We start from the raw sequence: 18,970 nt of genomic DNA, 5'->3' as shown, positions 1-18,970 counted from the left end.
AATGCAGTTACACATGCAGTTAGAGTTGGTGAACGCCAACTCGAAGTATTGAGAAAGCCACTTGGCTCTAAAAATTAACAGTTCATACAGTAAAAATAATGACACAGACAACAATGCACACCAAACTCACCTCCGAAAACATGGGCAATTTTTTGGCAAAGTCGACGACGCGTGTGATGGCTGGGGTGATGATCTTGGTAAACTCGCTGAAGGCCTCCAAATCCACTTTGTCTCCATCTGATGTGGGGGCCACTGGAGACTGACCGATGTCCTCTGGCTATGGACACAAAGATTTACAGAAGGTTAAAAGTGGCTTTCACCAGAGAACACTTGGCAAAAAACCTGTGAAACAAATTAGGAGCCATAACTGTCTATGACTTCAGGGTGGCTTTTGCTAAATAAATATTTTCCATAAAAACTGAGTATAAAGAACATTGAGGACATGGAATACATGTTGTGGTCGATCGTTATGGGTTTTCCCAATGGCCAATGTCAATACCAATAGTTTATGTTGAGAGCAAGGTGGCTGATGGAGGTATTACAGTATATTTACACACATAACACAGGACCACGCCAAACCACAAACTGCCCGGATTATAAGTGCATGGCTGCATAAGCAGTGCGAGAGCGCAAGTGCTAGATTGTCCTGCCAGCAGACCTGATCTGTCTCCAACAGAGAATGTGTGCCGCATTATGAAGAGCAAAATACGGCAACAAAGGCCCCGTACAAATGTGCAGCTGAAGATCGGCATAATGGATGAATGGTGTAAAATTTTGCTTGCTAAATTTGACAAACTTGTGTCTTTAGTGTCCAAACACTTACTAAGTGCTTATAAAAGAAACAGTGATAAAAAAAATGAGGCTATAAATTTTTTTTTTTGAGGTTGTACAATTTAATGATAAAAAATAAGGTTTTCTTGTTACAATTTAAACAATACAAATTTTGCACAATATTTACTTAAAATTCACTAAACATATTTGAAAACTATTGTTACAAAATATGATTAAACCAGTGTGATCCCTCTAGGCTTGGTCCCTCAGGTGTGATCTGCATTCACACCATTGAGAGGGACTGAAGCGGTTGTCATAATGAAACAGCAGCTTTTCAACCACACAACAGCTCTACTTTTTTGCCAACATTAAAATAATCACAGAAGTACTGGGAGAAAGGTTTATAGTTGGTCTGAACCAGCTGTTTTTATAAGGCAATGTTTTTTGATGTCAAAGAATACATTAGGTAATTAGTAAGTCCTAGCTTTCTCCTAGCTTATCCATCACTCATTTTCAACCCTTCTGGGGAAACAAGTGGAGGGGCTAGTTTCTTATAACCATCTTTGCTATTAAGAACGCAGAATGCCATGCAGTATTGCAATGTAAACAACATGGCTGTGCTCAAACTGGTAATCGAATTCACAATCACATCTTATCAATCATAATCAATCATTATAATAGAAACATATTAAAATCACAAGTAGACATAGAAGTTGTAAATTTCAGTATATATATAATGGAAAATGTGTACTTAAAGGTGAAGTGTGTAATTTCTGCGTTACTAGTTACGGAATTACAAAGAAAAAATATGTTTACAAACAACCTTTGGCAACACCCCTAAGACTCATCATGCCCTTTCGCACTCTCTGAGTCCCTATGAACAAATAGGCAATGCTTAATAAAAGGTGAGAAACGTTTAATGTTGTATGAACAAGATCACTATAACATAAACACACTGGGCAAGAAGCATGGCAGAGGAATCCGGTCATCCAATAACAGTGGCGGATTGAACGGCAGCTGGGTGTTTGGTGCGCGGGATCTAGCACATGAGGTAGGATGGTTCTGGTAACTAGTAAGCAGTCCCTAGGTGAGATTATTTTGGTACCCTAAGTGAGATCTCTGTTGTTCATGGGGGAGGCGGCGGTATATTAGCAACTTGAGCGGTGATGTCGTTATTGGCACTCCCTTTTACCAGAGCGATCTCATTATTGGTGGTGTGTTTGTTTGTGTGTGTGAGTACCATGTAAATGTGATGCCAATGTCTTCGAATTTTGGCTTTAACATCTGTAGACAAAGCTATACTTAATTCCCTCTGTACAAGTCTGCCATAGTTGTTCATATTTTCCCCGCTGAACGGCTAGTTCAAGTAGCCATGCCCCAAACTTACACTTTAGGCGGAGATAAAAAAGGATGGTTGGAGACTAGCGGGCCGCTCAATATATAAACATCAATATTTTGATGGTGCCCGGGAGGCTCAGTGTTTCTACTTTTGGGGGAAGTAAACCCACGACTGGCTTACTTATAGTTGTCAATGAACAATAAACTGGGAAAGTATAATGTATTTTGACACCAAAAAAGTTACACACTTCACCTTTAATAAAGAACAATATTTGTGTGTATTTGTTGAAGATATACATAATATATTATTATACATCTGGAAATGTATATAAGTTACAAAGTCAAATAAGAGGTAGTGGAAATTTTATAATACTGCAAGTATTATAGGATGTGTAAAATGCTCCAAATAAAGTGCAGAGACAGCATCAAAAGTACTATAGTACAGTAGAGGTAGTTAAAGACAGAGGTAGCATGTTCTACTGTAAGGGTCAGATATGGTGATCAGTTAAGGGATGTGCGTGTATAGGAAGGTGATGGTGTGATGTTGATGAGTGTCCGACTTCATCTGGGAGACAGATCTGGGGAAGAAGCTATTCCTATTCCTATTCGCCTGTTAATGAGTGCTCAGATAAGTCTGTACCACCTTCAGGAGGGCAGGAGAGAGAATAGACTATAGTTTTTGTGGGTGGGGTCTTTAATGATACCAAGAGCTCTGGTCTGGCAAAGCAGGTTGTTGAGATCTTCGACGGCCCATAGCTTGATTCCAGTAAATTTTGGGTAGTTTTGACTACTTGCTGTAAAGATTTCAGGTCCAGTGATGTGCAGCTGTCATACTAGACTGTGATGCAGTGGGTGAGGATGGCTGAAGAAGGCTGTTGGTAAACTTGATGAAATGATAATAGGAAAATACCAATAATTACCAATACCAATGATTAATCAGTCTGGCCGATATATTGGTCTATCTTTATTTGTGTGGAACAACAGCCTTCCCTTATGTGAGCACAGCCCTACAATCGCCACCCTGCAGGGTACAACTTGAGTGGGCAATGAGAAAGGAGGACCGCCGTAACACACACTGCTAGCAGCGCATGTCGATTATGCTCAGATAGGACACTACACCCCCTTTTAGTTATCTCTACAATGCCACTGGACACTTTATTTACCCTCTTATATGTCCATCTCTTTGAAAATAAGTGACTCTCTCTGAGGCCTGATGCCACACCCATTATGTCTGTCATCGTTCACCCTGCCTCAGTGTACAGTTCAGACATAAGTAACAAGAGGCAACTCCAGCAGCAAGCACAGAGATGAATGTGTTGGCTCTGGCTTCTCAGTTATGTAAGCTGATAGCCTTGGAATACCTCAGTGTAGAGTATCCTCAGGGTGGATTAGAGGTCAGCTATGTAAAAATCCTGGATAAACATCCAAGTTGGCCTCTGCAATTGGAGCAACATTCAACTACAGTATGTATGCAGTAAGAGAGGTGTTACGTGACTGAGTCAGAATAGAGGAAACACGTTTTCAAGAGGCAGAGCTGCATTAGCCGCGAGTGAATTATAGCTCTGCAGGCTGGCCGTTGAATATATTTTATGAATGTGAGAAACGACCATGACTCAAGTTTCTCCAACCCACACCTCAAACATTATAGGAATAACACATGAATAAGCTCTCAGGAATGGAGGGTGAACGTGAAATATAGAGATAGAGAGGGCAAAAGGGAGAGAGAGATCAATATATAGAGAAAGAATCAGAAGGGAGAGAAAAAGTCCTTATAGGATCAGATTTGTGAGGGCCGATGACCAGAGATGAGTGCCAAGTTATGGGTAGTCTGCGGCTGCCCTTCACCCCACAATCATTGGGATCCATCATCAGGGTGGAAGTCACCTCCTGCAGCACAAATGCACATTGATTTCTTTTGCTCCTAAAAAGTGCAGTGACAGCAATAAACAAACACACTAAAATCAAGGCAAGACTAAACAGGAAAATGTGTAGCAGGAGGCTTCACACAAATAATGTAGTTGACCAATAGTGTGTTTCACAGAGAAGCTGTGAGAAAAAATAAGGCTTGTCTAGGGCTGCACGATTATGACAAATATCATAATTGTCAATTATTTACCTTTATACTACAAACCCGATAAATAATGTATAAATTCAAATCCTTTTTTTGTGTGAAACAACTTCATGCCATATTCTTTATGTGGGCTACACATCCAAAACAAGCTGAGAAATGTTTTCGTAAACTACTTCTGCTTGGTCAACTTCACATTGGCCCTCTTTGTAGCATGAAAATCAAAACTGTTATTACATTTTTTTTTTTTTTACAAATTATACAAAGAAAGCTTGAGCAGATTTACTGTTTCAGGCAACTGTTTGAGCTGGCAGCAGTTCTGTAGTCTCGCAAATAATTGCGCTATAATCAACAAAGCTGTCTATTATTCAGAGTAAATCTTTCATTTACAATGTCTCTACCTTCTTGGTCATAATGGGGATGTTCCAACTTTTATGTTGCATGCTTTTTGTTTTGGTTCTAAAGCTTCGTTTAATTGCCAGAAGTTGTTTCTTCACATTTAGTTTTTCATTGAGAACAGAAGCGAAACTTAAAACACATCTGTGGAGCAGACTGTTTATAACAATAGTGATTGCTTTAAGACTACATGGGAAGCACTGCTTCCCCTAAAACTTGAAAAACAAAATGCTGCAATGACGATATGTACAAATAATCTGTGTATATTAAATATTACTCTTTGTGCCTTTCAACATTTTAGCGAATAATAGTGTAAAATATCAAACATCACTACCGCTCTGTTCATTCAATAATGGAATCTGCCTTTTGCTGCATAAATATGTCCATTAAAGACAGTGGACACAAGGCCCAGCGCCATTGCTTCAGTGGGAGCATGTGGCACATACCTGTACCATTCAAATCAATGCTGCAAAAGATCAATGTTGCTTGGACGAGAGGAATGCTTTGCTTCTCTAGGAGTCTATGGGCGAGTTCGGAATAGCATCCTACTATAATATACTCTTCCTATTTTTGCGATAGATATTTATTGCAGAAGTTATAAGAGTAGTATGGGCAGTATGCCATTCCGAACTCAGTCTATGAGAACTTCATGAGCGCTATTTGCACTGGATCTGCATATGATTGCATATTGGACATTGGGCTTTCAATCAATGTATTTTTGTCTCCCCTGGAAGCCCAGCTTCTTTATATGATGATTGGTCGAGCTCTCAAGTGGGTGGTACTTTGCAAAAATGGCATATCATTAAAAAGGTGATGTACTTGATTGACAGTGTATACAATGCAATAGCACTGCTGTCGAGCACATTGTTCAGATGTTATTAGTAATCTGGCATAACACATTTATTTCAGCTTTCACAAATGAATATTTTACCTATCATGTTGCAAAAACAGTTTTGAGCTTATTTAAAAATGTTCTTTAGTTTGATTAGTAGTTAGAGCAGCTTTTGGAGCAACATTGCAGACACCCAAAAACCATAGTCAATGCTTCCCCACTTTTGAAAAGCACCAGTCGCCATTGGTTTAAAGCTCACTCATTAGGATAATTTGTCAATTCTAGTTGTCAAATTTATCAGTTGGCTTATAGACCAACTAAAATGCCTCTGATTTCCCACTGCATTCATGTGTGCAACAAACACATCTATGATTGGTTCCCATGCTCAATATTTAGCAAAAAACTCATCCTAAATAGAAACTTTTGAATCAACAGTAGTACACCCAAATGGAGTGCGTAATAAACACTTTTCATGTTTAGTTAATCATGGCAGCCGTAAATGTAATCTTGATTATTTATTTGATTAGTTGTGCAGCCCTGGGCTCGCCTGTAGCTCTGTACACTATAGCTCAGAAAGACGAGTTGTTGAAATAATTACATGTACAAATATTAACATTCATTCGCCCTAAAGCTGTTAAGAAGCCTTGATATGATATATTCTGATGTAAATTTACAGCGTAGACCACACAGAGTGCCAATGGCTAGAAGGTAAATAAAACACAAAATAATTGTGTGTAGCAGTGTTGCTGTGTAGCTGTGTTGTGCCTCTAAGGTACTTCTGCTCATGTTTAGAATGTGTGTATTTGTGTTTACATTGCGCTGTCCCAGGCTGACAGGCCTGTTTTAAATATGCTGCACTGGTATATTGATGTACGTTTTTACAAGTATGAGTCAAAGTGTGTGTTTGTGTGACAGCAGTTCCTCGCTCTCTTCCTTCAGGAGGTGGTGGTGGTACTGACCCTGGAAACTTACCAAGACTGTCTTTGCATGTAAGACCCTAGTGTAAACTATTCTCGCTGCTGGTCCACCTCAGAATTCTCTCAATGCTGAAAATTGGCATTGGACTTTATCGCCACATATGTCTAAAGACAGCTCTGTTGGATTGTAGAAAGGCAGAATTGAACGTTCCCATTGAGAGAGAGACAGCATTTTATTGAGGTCATGCAGGGTCTTGGCCTTGCCATGTTATTGGAGGAATATCTTGGTAGTAAAGCTTATATAGGCTGAATTCTTTATGGGGCGTTTTATAGGAGTTCTCAACCCGGCCGGGGAAGTGGTTTCTCTCTCCCCTGTGGCTGATATTCATGGGTCTAGTGCAAACTGAATGTTTAGATTGGTGTGCGTCAGGGCTTTGATAGTATGCTCAGAATGGTTGGGAGGGCGGTGTGTGTTCTGCGGGCTGAGCAAAGTGACTGCAGTTCTAAGACATGCTCGGATTCTCCACCGCGCTTATGCTTGCTTGTGCATCAGTGTATCTGAATGTGATTATGTCTGTTTATCTATATACTACAGAGCACAAAAGACAAACAAATACTGCAGAATATCTGACCTTCTAAACACTATGACATTGTATCTCAATCTCATTTTACAGTGCCTTAAACCTTACAAACCATTCTTGAAAAAAATATAAAGCTAGAAAGATTGTTAGTTTTGTGAGTTTGTAAGAATGATATTACTGGCTCGGGCCTGGGTAGCTCAGCGAGTATTGACGCTGACTATCACCCCTGGAGTCACGAGTTCGAATCCAGGGTGTGCTGAGTGACTCCAGCCAGGTCTCCTGTGCGACCAAATTGGCCCGGTTGCTAGGGAGGGTAGAGTCACATGGGGTGCGTGGATTGCGAAGAGTAGCTTGAGCCTCCACATGCTGTGAGCCACCGCGGTGTCATGCACAGTGAGCCACGTGATAAGATGCGTGGATTGACTATCTCTGATTATTATATTATTATTATTATTACAAATGTTTTTTTTTAGATAATATAATTAATAATGATAATAATAACAACATAGAAATAATATGTTGACTTCTACAATCATAACCATCCAATCTGCCAAAGTAACAGGACTTTAGAATAAAGTTTAGGACCAGAAACGTTTTGTGCCATTAATATTTCTCACTTCACGCTCATAGTTTATCACATCGGGTGGATGCATACGGTCTAGTCATTGAAATGTTTTTAAAGCATAGACATGTTTAAAATATTTCTGAAGTGATATTATAGGAGTGGGTAAAAAGAAGATCAATATTTAATTACTTTTTTACTATCAATGTCCACTTTCACGTTCTTCTTTCGTTTTTGGCGATTTGCATTCTTTGTGTATATCGCCACCTACTGGGCGGGGAGGAGAATTTATAATAAAAAGGACTTAAAATGTTGATCTGTTTCTCACTGACACCTATAATATTAGTTCTGAAGACATGGATTTAACCACTGGAGTCATATGGATTATTTTATGCTACCTTTAAATTCTGTTCACCATTCAAGTGCACTGAATGGACCAACAGCGCAACGATACTCTTGTAAAAATCTTTGTTTGTGTTGTTCAGCAGAAGAAAGAAAGTCTTACACATCTGGGACCGCATGAGGGTGCGTAATTATGTGTGAATTTTTATTTTTGGGTGAACTATTTTGTTAAGGTTTGATGGATGAAATTGCACGTTGATCGAACTCATTTATTAAATAGCATCATGTCAGTTGTAATAAGACTTTCCTGTGCCACATTCTTTTATAAAAATGTTTTTTCATCACTGTCACTGTTTACAGGCATTATTCATGACAATCACAAGAACAGAAAAGAGGCTTGACTTCAGTTAACCGTTCGCATTAAAAAAACTGCCACTCACAGTAGTTTGAACATAGCTTGTGTTTTGAAACAGCATGCGGGTCTCTCCAAAACTTGTGCTTGGCAACTTTCTTTTTCTGTCAAAAGTTGACACCTTTTTCACAGGGGGTGGTATATTGTCCTGCTGTCCACAACTGCAAGAGCCATCTCAGGTTGAGCAGTCTGGTATCATAACTCATTACATTGATTAGAAAGCTGTGTAAACACATGCTAATCCATGCTGACAGACACGGTCACAGTGATGCGCTAAACTGAAATGTATTGTTTTGAGCTGACACACAGACAGACAGAAATGGTCCTATAAGTGTAGTCCTCTGTGTGTGTGTGTGTGTGTGTGAGAGAGAGAGAGAGAGAGAGAGAGAGAGAGAGAGAGAGAGAGAGAGAGCGATAGAGAGCAAGTGAGAGGTAGACGAGCACAGAGTGTAATTAAAGTAAACAGCTTGTGTTATGACAATTCACAAAAAAAATTAAATACTGCATGTCTCATATTCAGTTGTTAGAATCACTGATTTACTTCAAAGTAATTATCATCAATATCCTTGTAGCTACTGTCATTGTTATCATTTGTTTCTCAATAAAATGTCAAAATAAGCTTGACAAAGCCTTCTCAGATAGATCGATTACCAGGAACTTGCGTTTCTGTTTCCAGTGCGAGCCCTGTGCATTGGTGTGGTGGTGAGCTTCTGTCACCATACGGATGAGCTCCCACTCTGAGCTGCTGGGTTCTGGACGATTCTGCAGGGACTTCACCATCTCCTCTTTTTTCCTCTTTTCACGGTTCTCCTCAATCAAACGGCGCTTCGCAACCCGCTTTGAGTCATCCAGAACCACTACACCAAAGAGAGAGACAGAGATAGAGGTTATTTCTTCAACAAGCATTAATACATTGCTATCTAAATGGTTGAAGGAGAAGACAAGAGCTTGAACAGTAACACAGTGTTCTAAAGGGACGGTAATATTTACCTTCGCCTGACTACTGGTGGAAAATAATTTTGCACCTTAAAATGTGTACAGATTTTTTTTTTAAATAATAATTTTGATTCAGTTTAATTTGTAAATGAACCATGAACCATGTGAAAAATCAGACATCAATATGTCTAGCGCCGATGTTTTACTCTACACAAGAGCAATATTTAGCCCTTGAAATATTTTCTAGCTGAGAAAAACTAGAAACTTCCATTACTTCTTGAGATTTTCTTAATTTCCAAGGCTTTTCATACAAGGAAAGCACAATGATCTCATTTAAAGCCATTTTTGGAAGAAAGATGCTTAAGACACATAAGCAGAATTCATGTTTACATGCATTTTGTTAGCATCTTTCTCTTACTTCTTTATATACATGCAGCTCGCTCAGCAAGCAGCTTTCTCAACAGCGAAGGGGATATGACGTGATTTCTTTGTGACACTGGTGCAAAAATAATGAACATGGTGTCTGAGGAAGGCTTTGTTATTTTTTTGTTCTCCATTGTTTTACTTCATGTCACACAGTTACTGCTGTATTTGTTTCCTTAACTTTCTATCCTGCCACGGATTTGCACATGCAATAGTGGGTTTCCCTATTGCGCCAAACTCCAGGATTCCCACAGCATTCTTGAGTGCATATGCTGACGTGAGGGACAATAGTCGACATTGTAAAGTGGTGCATTATAGTTGATATTGTTGTGTGTTTTCCCCCTTCCCACTATACCCCCCCCAAAAATGTTGGGGGGTATAAACTTGATGATATCATGTAGCGCTACATCCGATGAGTGTTATCTGGGCTTTTCCACACACATGTAGAGTTTTCAAAGATGTATTAGAACGTCGCTTATCCTGCGTTCTCCAGTAGAAACCTAGGTGTACCTAGCAGCATAAGGAAAAAGGTGCTTGCGTATACATGATGTTACAGAACGTTTTCTGCAAAAACCCTGTAATAATCCATTTACTTAAGTACATGTAAACAGCGGCAGTTTTGAAATTCCCTGATATTTCCAGGTTTACCATGACTATGTTTCCATAGTTTCCATAGGATGTTCCCAGAAATTTTATCTTTTTGAATATATTTGATAGATGGTGCTACCAAGTGCAATGTTGCAGAAACAGAATCAAAGCGATCTACAAAATAACGAGCCCTGTCACAGTTGGTTAAGACAAAAACTTACATGCAATAGATATTGTCGAGAATGGTTAGATACAGTGTAAAGAGTTTGACATACATTGCACATCATATAATGTAAAAATTCAATAAAGAAGAGAAAAACAGCCCTAAGATATTGAAATGAAGGCAGGACACATAGGGGGTGAACGAGAGAGAGAGAGAGAGAGCATAAGGGAGGTATCAAAGCAGAAACAGATCAAGAGACATAAAGCATTACTAAGGAGAAGAGAAAGAGTGAGAGTGACAGTGGTCAGCATTGAACATGTGCTGTACATGTGTGAGGCGTATGGCAATTCCGAACGGAACGCTTCAGTTTGCCTCAGATTAATTTTACATTTGCTGTCAAAATGCATTTGTGTATATACGGAGCAGGGCTGCATTTGTGATCCACTAACCTCTTGCAGAATGTTATGAATATATGTATATGGATTCAGTATGTGGGTCTGGCAGTATGTGTTTGTCCGTGTTCGTGTGTGTGTAATTGTTGTGATTCTGCTAGTGTACTGTATACACACAATGCTTTTGTTTGTCTGTCTATTTTGCATGTCTCTATTTGTTAAATCCTGAAGTTAAATGTCTTGATCGAAGAAATAATAACAATAGTTCAGGACTGTGACCTCTGGAACCCAAAGCCAAAAATTAGAGGGCATATTGGCAGTGACTGTGATGCAAACAAATGTTCTGACTCCATGCATTTATTGTTGTGTGTGTGTGATTTTGTACGTTCAGTAATTTTGTATATTATTTGCATAAGTGTGTGTATGGTGTCACTCACAATCCATGGCCATTCCAACTGCGATACATTTCTTGAAGCGGCACAGCTGGCACTGGTTGCGGGTGATCTTGTCGATGATGCAGCAGCCATCGTACTTACACGAGTAAGAGGGATGCAGGTTCTTCTGGATGGTGCGCCTGAAGAACCCCTGAGAGAGAGAAAGAGGTGGAAATCAGTGGCAGGCAGTCTGACATGGTGTCATCTGTCACATACTACTCTTCCTGTCCCAGATTAGCATGTGTATTTTTACAAGTCAGGGGAACTGTGCGCTCTCAGTTTGCTTTTCAAATCAGTATGTTAAGACAGGAGTTGTATTCAAACAATTTCATGAAACTGTTGTCACTCACAATTCACTCCCTTCACCTATTTACAGACACAGAAATAGACAGTGGGGGATGATAATGTGTTTTTGGGCTTGTGATTTGACAGGTTTGCATGTGATGGAAGTATGAAGGTTGCAAAGATGACAACAAGGTGTACTGCAAAGCTCAGATCAGCTCCATGTCATGACTATATGCTAGGTGAAAGTCTAGTCTCCCCTTTTCTCCCCAATTTGGCATGCCCAATTCCCAATGCGCTCTAGGACCTGGTGGTGGCGTAGTGATTCGTCACAATCTGGGTGGCGGAGGAAAAATCTCAGTTGCCTCTGCATCTGAGACCGTCAACCCAAGCTTAAGATGTACATCTTATCACGTGGCTTGTTGAGCACATTACCGCAGAGTCCTAGCGCATGTGGAGGCTTCACGCTATTCTCCGCGGCATCCACATGCAACTCACCATGCGCCCCACTGAGAGGGAGAACCACATTATACCAACCACGAGGAGGTTTACTCAAAGTGACCCTACCCACCCTAGCAACCAGGTTGCTTAGGAAGCCTGACTGGAGTCACTCAGCATGTCCTGGGTTCGAACTTGTGTGTAGTCAGTGTCTTTTCATGCTGAGCTACCCAGGCCCCTTCCAAAAAAATTTTTTATGAGAACGAGTATGAGTACCCATACTTCCTTTTCGGTACTCACCTTTTAGGTACTCACGGATACCTGGGAATTTTTTTTCTATTACTTTTCTGAATTCCATATCAAGAGTTTATTTCCATTTTATCATAAAACATTTTTTTAATAAATTAATTCATTAAAACTTTAATCAAATGAAAATAGTATGATACATTTTCAACAAAATATTGTATTGTATAGAAAATACAACATTGGAGTTATTTTTGTCAAATAACGTGCTGCATAACAGAGCATCACAGATGTGAGATATTGCTCAAATATAATAAAGGTACTATTGATGTATTACTAATATTATCAGCAGTATTAGTATCACAGTGAATATTAAATAACTATACAGAAGTTATATATTTCTGTCGTACATTTTTCCATTTAAATGTAGCTTTTATTTTAGCGGAGGTTTTATTTTGAAGCCCTCTCCGGTTCGGTTTGTTTTTGACGGTAGCTTCTCACTTCTGAAAAAGCAGGTTAGTACATGAACCAGTGTGATTTTAATTGAATATACAGTATATGTAGTCTGTATGTGCTTCACGCTATAAAGTGAATTAGTGTTCTGCTCCCGGTCATCGCTACAATAAAGTATGCCACTGTGCTCATGATGGTATTTTCCCACTCATGCCACCAAAACAGTGCCAACCTGCATCTCAGAATAGCATTCTGAGATTATATTCTTCTCACCACAATTGTACAGAGCAGTTATCTGAGTTACGGTAGACTGTGTCAGTTAAAACCAGTCTGGCCATTCTCTGTTGACCTCTCTCATCAACAAAGCATTTCCTTCCACAGAATGTTTTCTGTGCCAAAATGTTGTTTTTGGCACCATTTTTTTTGTATTTAAGTATAGGTTTGAGTATTTAATAACTGCTGATCTCCTGGGATTTTCACATACAACAGTCTCTAGAATTTTCTCTGAATGGTGCCAAAAACAAAAAATCATCCAGTGAGCAGCAGCTCTGTGGATGAAATGCCTTGTTGATGAGAGAGGTCAACAGAGAAATGCTGGTTCTGACTGACAAAGTCTACGGTAACTCAGATAACAGCTCTGTGCAATTGTGGTGAGAAGAATAGGTTGTTACACAATATTAGGCAGGTGGTTTTAATGTTTATCTTTATCTTGCTAAATCGCAGCCTTTGCAGCTTAATAATCACAGTAGGACATAGCGTGATTTTAATTTGTGCGCTGATTGTTTATGTAATGACAATCGCACTTTAGGTGTATCAGTTTTTTGTATCTGAGCATTTTTACGAGCACAATTACAAGTACATGAGTGCACAGGTCATCCCATACAAGCAACATCAGATATGTCTTACCTTGCAGCCCTCGCACGTGATGCAGCGGTAGTGGTAGCCAGTAGCTTTGTCTCCACACACCACACATGGCTCATCCTTATCCAGGTAGCTGGGTATATACCCTACAATATAAACAACTGTTATTTACATTTGGGTTTGCTATGCAACATGTGTACTAGTGAAACTGCAATTTTAAGATTATTTTCCTGTCAAAATATTCTAAGCTAATAACCAGATGTCCTAAATATCAATTTACCTTAAGGCATGTGACATTTAGTAGATTTGTTAAAACACCTCTAGAGCTATTTGAGGTAGACTGTATTGTAAAATCAAAGGAAGGTAGTTACTTCTGAGAGTTCTATGTAGTCTTGTTATCTTTGACTGGTGAAAGCCCTGAAGAGCTCTTGACTTTCAGAGCATCACTTGACAGCAATTAAGACTGCCAGAGTTAAAAAGAGGAAGAAAAGTCTCTCATCTCAAGCCAATCAACTGCCTGAGCCTTTCTGTCAATTTCTGGGGCATTTCAACAGTAAGAAACAAACTGTAGTTAGAGATAAGGCTTATGGACTGGCAAAACCTATACATAAATTGCCATACATGTACCAACTGTTTAATGTAAAATCTGCTTAATATTCAATCTATGCCCATATTATAGATATATGTAAATAAGTAGGGCTGGACAATAAAACGATATCAATATTTATCACAATAAAAAAACTCCATGATATCGACGATAAGCTTTTGAGTCATTTTCTATATTTAGCCTGTGTTCTGCATCTAGACATGCGTGTTGACAAAAACACTAGCAGCTTGGCTTTCTTGTCGTATGTTTCCACTGGTGCGTGGTGAGCGAATGTGAGCGAGTGCTTTCAATTCCTTCCTATGGAATCCGAGCATCAAGCTCACAAGCTGGATTGTAAAATTGACAGCAGCGCAGGGCAATCGGTTCCCTAGCGTTGGGAGTGGCTTTATGCGGATTTCTTCCGCATCAGTGGAAACGAAACCTCAGACTGTATGAAGTTGCTATTGCCCCCGCTACGCAGGTCACCACGTTCCGGACCCCAGATTGATTCCATCTTGACTGCAAGACATCATGACGACGCACCCTCTCCTCGTCTCTAGTGAGCAGCGCGACAAAACAACAGTGCCGGTTACATCATATCTGCTCTTTCTGCTCTGTATTCTTCAACATTTTTCTCTAGCACTGAAACACGCTTCACTGATGCCATGTCCCGGGCCACACCCGCATCCTCTTTTCCCCACATGTGCGTAAACATGAGGTGCGTGTTTCCAGAGCACCTTTAGACCATAACTTTTATTCTTTCTAAATGTAGTTTTATTTATCAGCATGTTCAAAGCCTTTAATAATAAACAAACAGATTTCTGTTCTAATTATGGAATTATATATATATATATACACAAATAAATAAAATCTGTTGAGATGATTGGATATGTAGGAATACTAACAGATAGCTGTCTCCACATATTACAGACCTCCTTGGGCCTACAGCACTGACTTCCTCAAATGAATGAATAAAGAAACAATAGGCCACTCATTACACAAACCAATACAAAGCCAAACCTTACATAGCCAAATAGCCTGGGAGATTGTTTTAATGCAAGTTATTACCTCCTAATAGAAAATATAGATAAAGTGACATCCCATGATGACAACAAGCCTATTCAAATAGCATTTGGGCTGATGTGAGGAGAATCACGAGACCAACTGAAAGCCCTCTTCTCCCTTTTTCTGTGTTTCTTAGAAGTGTGTAGTCAGAGATGTGTTCTAGGAGCACAGGGGAGGGGACAAGCATACGACCATGGCTCTAGGCAACAGCATAACTGTTAGCTAGCATGTGAGTTGTCTTACCAGACATGCTCTTCACCGAACACTGGCTGTTTTTTCTTTTCCTTTTCGGGCCATCGAGCCACCTAGAGAGTTAGAGAATAAAAGGCTAGCATTACAATATGTTAGGAATAGGTAACAGTGGTCGACTAGTCATACAAAAACTGACTAATCAATTAATTCATTTTGATATTTTAGCTGTTAGACAGTTTGCACAGCAAATCCCTCTCGAAAAGTTTAAATTCATCCCACGTAAAGCACTGCCACTTCGAACATTAACATTCAGACAGACCTTTAGCTGTTACATCTTGTCTCACGCTGTTTGTAGCACCCTGCCATGAGAATTTTGTTTCTATGGCAGATTGTCAAGTAAAAAATAGTCCAACTTTAAAATAAATAAATAACATATCTCAAGACCCCTGCATTCTGTTCCATTCCATTGTGCTCCTCTAGCTGTTTTTGGAAGCAAGTGTGTGTTTTATGTAAACATTCCTTAAAGGGATAGTTCAGCCACAAATGAGAGGAACCCAAAATGACATTTTAGGCAGAATGTTAGCCTCAGTCACCATTCACTTTCATTGCATCTTTTTTCCATACAGTGAAAGTGAATGGTGACAGCTGGCTAACATCACAAAAAAAATTACAAAATTTATAAAATAAATACTAGGCCAATAAAATACAAGAATCGGAAACTAAGTTAGGATAAAGCTACTTCCACTAATATACACAGAAATTATTTATAATATTTACCTAACTGATTCGGCCATTCAGGCCACAGTCTCTTTTGAGTTTATGTGCTTAAATACAGCTTTGCCATCTCCCATCTCAGCAGGAATATTCTTTCAACAGTTTGCCTCCTCTCGTCACCATATCATGCGAAACAAAAGCTATATATATATATATACATATACTCCCAGCACAGGTGCAAAAATTCAATATGTCTAACTGAACCTCGTATGAAACTCCCAAAAATATTAAATGCCACTTTTAATAGTATAAATAATCTATTTTTGTTTGTTATCTTGTCCCGTTTAAAATGTATTTACCTATTTTCATAAATGACATGCCTATGGTGCGTGCGATCAGTGGTACAGGGTGGGGAGCAGGCTGCCGATAATTTTCTCCACACACAATGTGCTGTTTGTAGTCTAGGGCTAGTAGCAGCTCGAATTTCACACTGAATATGCTGGATTCAGTCACGTTATTCCTTCCTCAGAGTTGTCAGAATCTTCTTTTGCCACAAATAAGTTCCTAATTAAGAGCTTTGTAGAGTCAGCAAAAAAGCAAATAGTCAGATCAAACGTTTACATGCTATTTCATTTGCGTGAAGACTTCGATTTCAACAGATCTTGCTCACGTTTCAATGGCCGTTGCTGATACTGGAAGTAGGTTTACCTTGTAAGGGGCACCCCGGAAGCAACAACCCCGGAAGTGTGAAACTGGCCTATCAGGCTTTCAACATGTCAATTTGAAGGTTTTCATTTTTGGTTGATATATCCCTTTAAGAAATGCATGCAATTGGGGTCAGAAGTAGCCAAAACCAGCCTCATAAAACATGAATTTCTTTGAACCGATTAGTCGACTTGACACTCAGTCAACACACTTACAAGATTTTTTAAATAAGTCGTTTTGTGAATCCCTAGTATCTGCCAGAAAGATGGCAAAAGGGAAGTCTTTGCTCCGATTTAATGGCTGCAATTCCCTGTGGTATCACTTATATTTTTAACTAGCACACATTTAGCTACAAGTGCTCCACCAACATGACAAGCCTGTCATCTCAATTTGCAAGAGTGAGGATCACAAAACAACAAAACCATCTGAGCTGTGGCGCACGTGTTCCTGATATGTTGAGTGCTCATGCAGGTGCCACAGGTTCCCTTCTCTCGTCCTGTCTCATCTAATCTCTTGTCATCAGAAGCATGTGGCCCCCTTAGAAAATTCTGTCAACATTTGCACACCCTTATGTCGCTCAAAACATGTATGATTTTCTCAAGGGTCACAAAAAATGTATGAGCAAAATGCTGCTTTTTTCCATACAACAAAATGTTCAGCTGCAATTTTGCTTTGTAAAGAAAACAAAAAACAAATCATTAGTTCTGGATTTGAAGCTGGATCCCCATTACACACTGAACAAAAACTAGACTAACACATACACACCTACTGAACATGTGGAGTGCCCCCTCAAAAAATATAGGTGCACTGTAAAAAGAAAAGAAAAGCTAAAAACGTGGGGGAGCATTAAATAATAAAAAAGAAGAAGCAGTTTCTGAGTACATCTAGTCTTACTGTGATCAAAAGGGCTAGCTGGCTCAGCTCTCCACTGGGAGAGAGGGAGCAGTTATGTAACAGAGTACCCAAAAAGTGCAGGCAAATCTGTTAGCATTCACTGCTAGTCTCTCCCCACTTCATCAGATCCTTAAAGGGATAGTTTACTCAGAAATTAAAATTCTGTCACACACCCTCATGTTGTTCCAAACTTGTATGACTTTCTAGCAGAACACAATAGGAATTTTTACTGAATATCTCGTTCAGTCTTTTCAATATGGCAGTGGATAGCTTTAAAAGCATAAAAGACTCAACAGTAAGATATCATAAAATTAGTCCATGTGGTTGGTGTGTCATATTCAAAGTATTCTGAAGGCATACAATATGTTTTGTTGAGAAACAACCTGGAATCCAATACATGAACATTTGACCACATAATTAAAGAGGCTAGCATTAGCCATGTGTGAGATTGTGTGTTGTTTGTTACACTTTATTTTACAGTATCCTTGTTAACAGGGTTGGGGAGTATCGGAATACATGTAACGGGAATACGTATTTAAATACAAAATGTAAGTAACTGTATTCCACTACAGTTACAATTTAAATAATTGGTATTTAGAATACAGTTACACTCAAAAAGTATTTTGATTACTGGAGAGATTACTTAGCATTTTATTGTAATTTTTTTCATTTAATATTTAGTCCTTTCATATGGAAAACATTTATACATATAAATGATGCGATCCAAAGTGCATTTGAACACTTTCTTATGTGTGTTACATTCATATGAGCAGACAGAGAAGTAAGATTGAAGTAAGTTTAGTGCAGAAGAAATAGAAATAAACTTTGTGTAAATTGTCAGTTTTACGCTAAGCTAAAATACTATTTCTCGCCATTTTACATGCACATGTGACCAGGCACGATCATTTTTTTTTATCAAGAAAATTCACATTGGATCATAATTTTTTTTCTTTCTAGCAAGATATTCTATTAGATATTAAGGTAAAAATTGTATATTCTTGATAATTGTTGTATCGTTTTCCTGTAAAAATATCTAAAAATCCTTAAAACGAGATCAATTTCATTTATCTTGTTTTAGAAAAAATATTTAGGTTTTTCAGAGAATGTATTTTTAACATGTGTATTTTGTAAGAGTTTTTATAGTCAAAACAAGTGAAAAAAAATCGACCAGTGCTGAAGAAATAATCCAAAGTATTTAGAATATGTAACTGACCTTGAGTAATCTAACGGAATACATTACAAATTACATATTCCTGCATGTATTCTGTAATCTTTAATGGAATACATTTCAAATGGTAACCCTCCCAACCCAGCTTGTTACAGTGTAATTACAGATTATTACTAATTAACATGCACTTACTATATGTTAGGGTAAGGGTTTG

The 18,970-nt window shown here is 38.8% G+C and overlaps 1 protein-coding gene across 2 annotated transcripts in view; it reads right to left on the bottom strand.

The window, feature by feature from the left end:
* LOC127633243 (thyroid hormone receptor alpha-like) overlaps positions 1–18,970 on the bottom strand; it is a 203,768-nt gene that overhangs the window by 17,988 nt on the left and 166,810 nt on the right. For both annotated transcript variants that reach the window (XM_052112190.1, XM_052112191.1), the window contains 5 exons: positions 15,327–15,388; positions 13,478–13,578; positions 11,159–11,306; positions 8,871–9,076; positions 131–277 (listed from right to left, as the gene is read on the bottom strand). In XM_052112190.1, coding sequence (XP_051968150.1) covers positions 131–277; positions 8,871–9,076; positions 11,159–11,306; positions 13,478–13,578; positions 15,327–15,388 — 664 coding nt within the window. The remainder of the gene's footprint in view (positions 1–130; positions 278–8,870; positions 9,077–11,158; positions 11,307–13,477; positions 13,579–15,326; positions 15,389–18,970) is intronic.

The sequence above is a fragment of the Xyrauchen texanus genome, chromosome 40 (genome assembly GCF_025860055.1).
Source record: "Xyrauchen texanus isolate HMW12.3.18 chromosome 40, RBS_HiC_50CHRs, whole genome shotgun sequence".
Classification (NCBI taxonomy): Eukaryota; Metazoa; Chordata; class Actinopteri; order Cypriniformes; family Catostomidae; genus Xyrauchen; species Xyrauchen texanus.
Note: the sequence above shows the minus strand (reverse complement) of the source record. Positions and strands in the feature narration are given on the sequence as shown.